This window comes from Octopus bimaculoides, chromosome 28 (genome assembly GCF_001194135.2).
Source record: "Octopus bimaculoides isolate UCB-OBI-ISO-001 chromosome 28, ASM119413v2, whole genome shotgun sequence".
Taxonomy (NCBI): domain Eukaryota; kingdom Metazoa; phylum Mollusca; class Cephalopoda; order Octopoda; family Octopodidae; genus Octopus; species Octopus bimaculoides.
The window spans coordinates 26,560-30,763 of NC_069008.1; the positions used below are offsets into that span (position 1 = coordinate 26,560).

Here is a 4,204-nt window from a genome sequence, read left to right on the forward strand (position 1 = left end):
TATGTATATATACATATATATATATATATATACATATGTATGTATATATACATATATACATATATATATACATATGTATGTATATATACATATATATATATATATATATACATATGTATGTATATATACATATATATATATATATATATACATATGTATGTTTATATTTATAACATTTACACAAACATATAAATACATACATATATATAATAGTGATATAATAAATATAATAATATAATAATCATGCCCATATAGCAGTAACATATAAGCTCATATATACATGCAATGGCTGATATATAACATAGAGAGCCACAATGAAACATATACCACCACGACCACCCCCATCGACATAACAACAGACACAGAATACAATATATATAAATGATTGAAGAGACTGCAATTGGTTGTCTTACTCGTTATAATCAATAACTGTAAGTGCGTTTTGTTCGAGTGGCGTTGCGTAGGAGACGACGGTGCCGTAGTTGGTTGTGTCTTTAGTCTTCATCCAGAAGGTCAACGTGAATGCCGACAGGGGACGCTGCATCTTCACCGCTGTGTACGACATCGTGCTGGGTCCATCAAATTGCAGGCTGTAGCTCCCGTCGACCTCTGAACAAAAGACCAACAGGAAATAGGGTCGATATTGTTTAGGGTAGAGGGGAGTAAGGATGGGACAAGAATAAAGATGAAATATTAAAGAAAAAGAAAATATATGTGTTTGTGTGTGTGTATTATATACGTGTATATATATGTGTGTGTGTGTGTGTGTGTGTGTGTGTGTATATATATGCATGTATAAATATATATAAATATATATATGTGTGTGTATATATATATATAACACGATTCCTTCAAAGTGGTGTGAAACATCCAATTCACTGATACAACAGTTGTACACCACAGAAATAAGGGTATAAATACAAATTACAAATAAGCTAAATAGAGAAATACAATTGACAATCTAACAATTTATTTACCTTACATGTATGGTAAATAAGGTGTATGTATGTATGTATATATATATATATATATATATATATATATGTATGTATGTATATATATATATATATATGTATATATGTATATATATGTATGTATGTATGTGTGTACTTGTGCATGTATGTAACTTTGACTCGATCAGACTCTTTCTGTGTCAGTTCCTATTCATCTCTCCATTTTCTCTCTTTCATTCCCTTCTCTTTGGCCCCTCACCTGTTTCACAGCTCAGCCCCGTGTACTGCGAATGACAGTGGCAGACGAAACCGTTGATCTTATCTTCACAACTTCCGGCATTCTTACATGGGTTCGATTCACATTCATTGAGTTCCTGTTCACATTTCTTTCCTGTGAAACCTGGCACACACTGGCACCTGGAGGGAAACATGACAAACAGGTAGAAAAATATGCAGACTGGTACGCACGCACGCACACACACACACACACACACACACACACACACACACACACACACACACACACCTGCGCTCACCTATAGCAAATGGCATCGAATATTTACCTGTAGCCATCGTCGTCCTCCTCGTCGAAACAGGTAGCGTTGTTCTGACAGGGCGCCGCATGACACAGATCGACGTTGATTTCACAGTTGATGCCTGTAAATCCGGACCTACATTGACACTTGTAGTCATCTAGAAGGTCCCTGCATGTGCCACCGTTGAGGCACGTGTCGTTGGCACACTCGTCTGTGTTCTTCTCGCATGTGTCACCTGGTTTAAGTTGTTGTTGTTGATGTTGTTGTTGTTGTGAGGCAACAACAAATACGAGAAAATAACAAAAAGGAAAAGATTTATTCTACCTTTACGACGACAACAACAGCAACAACAACACTACTTGGAATAAAGATCAGTTTGCAAAAGTGCTGGAGACTGAGAAATATAAGATTTTATGGACTTATTCCAATTTAAAGGGTTAAGGAAGGAGAATATCAACTGATACTGGTCTTCCGTCGGTTACGACGAGGAGTATTCCAGCTGATCTGATCAACAGAACAACCTGCTCGTGAAATTAACGTGCAAGTGGCTGAGTACCTCACAGACACGTGTGCACTTAATATGGTTCTCCGGTTGTGGTGCATGTGCCTGGTGTACCCTTATCAGACGGGTAGTCATGATGGGTATACTGGGCTTCGTATATTTTACCCCAGAGATTATCTCACACTTGTTGCACATGGATGAAATTATATACAAAACGTTGCAAGGATCTGAAAGGATTATTAATAACTTGGAAAGAATTCAGTGGTGATATCAATATGGAATTTGGCCTTGACAAGTGGGTAGAAGCTACATTAAAATGCGGTAAAATAGTATCTCGATCCAACTTGATAATGATACAACCATCACGCAAAAGAGAAGGGAAGTCAGCAATTATTCGATCCATTGCTTGCTTACCATTACTCTGCAAACTGTTAACTGGCCTCATATCGGATGAAGTGTATAATTTACTGGAAAAGGAGAATTTTTTTGCCAGAGAAGCAAAACAGGATGCAGAAAGAAGTCAAGGAAAACTGATTGTCTGTTGTATTTTGATAGAATATTAAACGAGGGATGAGTAAGGAAGGATTTAGCTGTTGGATGGAAAGATTGCGAGAAGGCAGACGACAATGTCCTACATAGCTGGCTCTTGGATTGCATGCGGACGCTCGGTGTCAATGAGAAGATAAACAGTTTTTCGGGGAAAAGCAATGAGAATGTAGGAAGTAGAACTGACAGAAGCAAATTAATCGCTAGGAAACATGAAGATACGCAGTGGTATTTTCCAGGCAGACTCACACTCTCCGTTAATATTCGTCATTGCATTGATCTCTCTGACAAATATCCTAAGAAAATCCTGGTGTGACAACGAACTTGCCAAAACCAAGTTGTAAATAGATCACCTGCTTTATATGATCTGAAACTGTTTACGAAAAATCAAAATCGAAACAGTAAAGGTTATTTGTTTGTAGCTCGGAGTAATGGATGAACGATTTTAGTTATGCAGAAAGGCTAAAAGATTAAACTCTGATGGTTGCCACAAGATGATATCATTAGCTTGCCGAGGGATAAGAGGGGTGTGTTGCGGGATGATCGCATAATGGAAAGGGAAATGAGAGTTTCGAAGGCGAAGAGCGAAGACTCAAGAAAGTTCAGGCAACGAAGCTAAAAGAGGGAAATATTGTCAAAGTGATGAATACATGAGTCATGACTGCGTTAAGATTTGATATTTCGGTTCGTTTCTGAAGCAGATTAAAAGCTGAAAGAATTAAAAGCTGGAAGCCTTGTCATAATGCACAAAGCATTTTATTCTGAAGACGATGTCTTTTGTTTATGAAAAGAAAGTCGGAAAGAAACCGTTTAGTGTAAAGGATTATGGAGAAAAGAGAAATTGAAATGAAAGGAAAGAAATTATTTTGGGATTGAAAGAGTTCGGGTGATAAGAAGGAAGAAAACAACGAGATGGAAGAGAGTTGCAAAGAGTGACAGTGGGAGGGAAAAGGCTACCACGGTCGAAAGATTTCCTTCTTGGTGGAAGTACAACAATATTTGGATGAAGTCGGTGTGATAAAGGTTGCAGAGATGGAACAAGAGAGGGACCAGTCGAATTAGGGACTCGCTTCTGAACCCCGTCAAAGTTGTTCAACAGCAACAAGGTGTTATAAAATTCCTTTACTGACCTTCAAATCCAGAGAAACAGGAACATTTGAAACCTGACAGTGTGTTTTCACATATCCCTCCATTACGACACGGGGTAGAGAGGCAGGCATTCGTACCAAATTCACATTTCTTACCTAAAATAAACATTTTGCAGAACCACGTCAGTGACCAGGTCGCAGCTGATGTGATGACAATTTTGACACCAAATAATGAAGGTTTAAAAGAAGACAAACAGTCTTCGTGTGTCTTTCAACGGTTGATACGAGTGTTTCCTGCTGTGATTGTTTTAGTTTCAATTCACGACTCTCACATCAAATCCCTTCCCTGACATGTGTGTGTGTGTGTGTGTGTGTGTGTGTGTGTGTGTGTGTGAGCATGACCTGATGGTTAGGCTGTTGCACATTTAATTAAGCAATTACCTACTTCAAGTGAATCTTTATGATATCTTTATATATAAATGTATGATTCAATTGGAGGTTATGTTGGCCTCGTGAAGGGATGATATCATCCAAGGAAAAACTGTTTCAATACCCAATATATTTGAGGGAGATTAATAT

General features: G+C 37.8%; 1 protein-coding gene across 1 annotated transcript in view; it reads right to left on the reverse strand.

Moving 5' to 3' along the window:
* Positions 1–4,204, reverse strand: part of LOC106871240 (sushi, von Willebrand factor type A, EGF and pentraxin domain-containing protein 1) — a 59,062-nt gene that overhangs the window by 20,092 nt on the left and 34,766 nt on the right. The window contains exons 18-21 of the mRNA XM_052977713.1: positions 3,668–3,781; positions 1,517–1,724; positions 1,213–1,370; positions 414–609 (exon numbers count right to left, since the gene is read on the reverse strand). Coding sequence (XP_052833673.1) covers positions 414–609; positions 1,213–1,370; positions 1,517–1,724; positions 3,668–3,781 — 676 coding nt within the window. The remainder of the gene's footprint in view (positions 1–413; positions 610–1,212; positions 1,371–1,516; positions 1,725–3,667; positions 3,782–4,204) is intronic.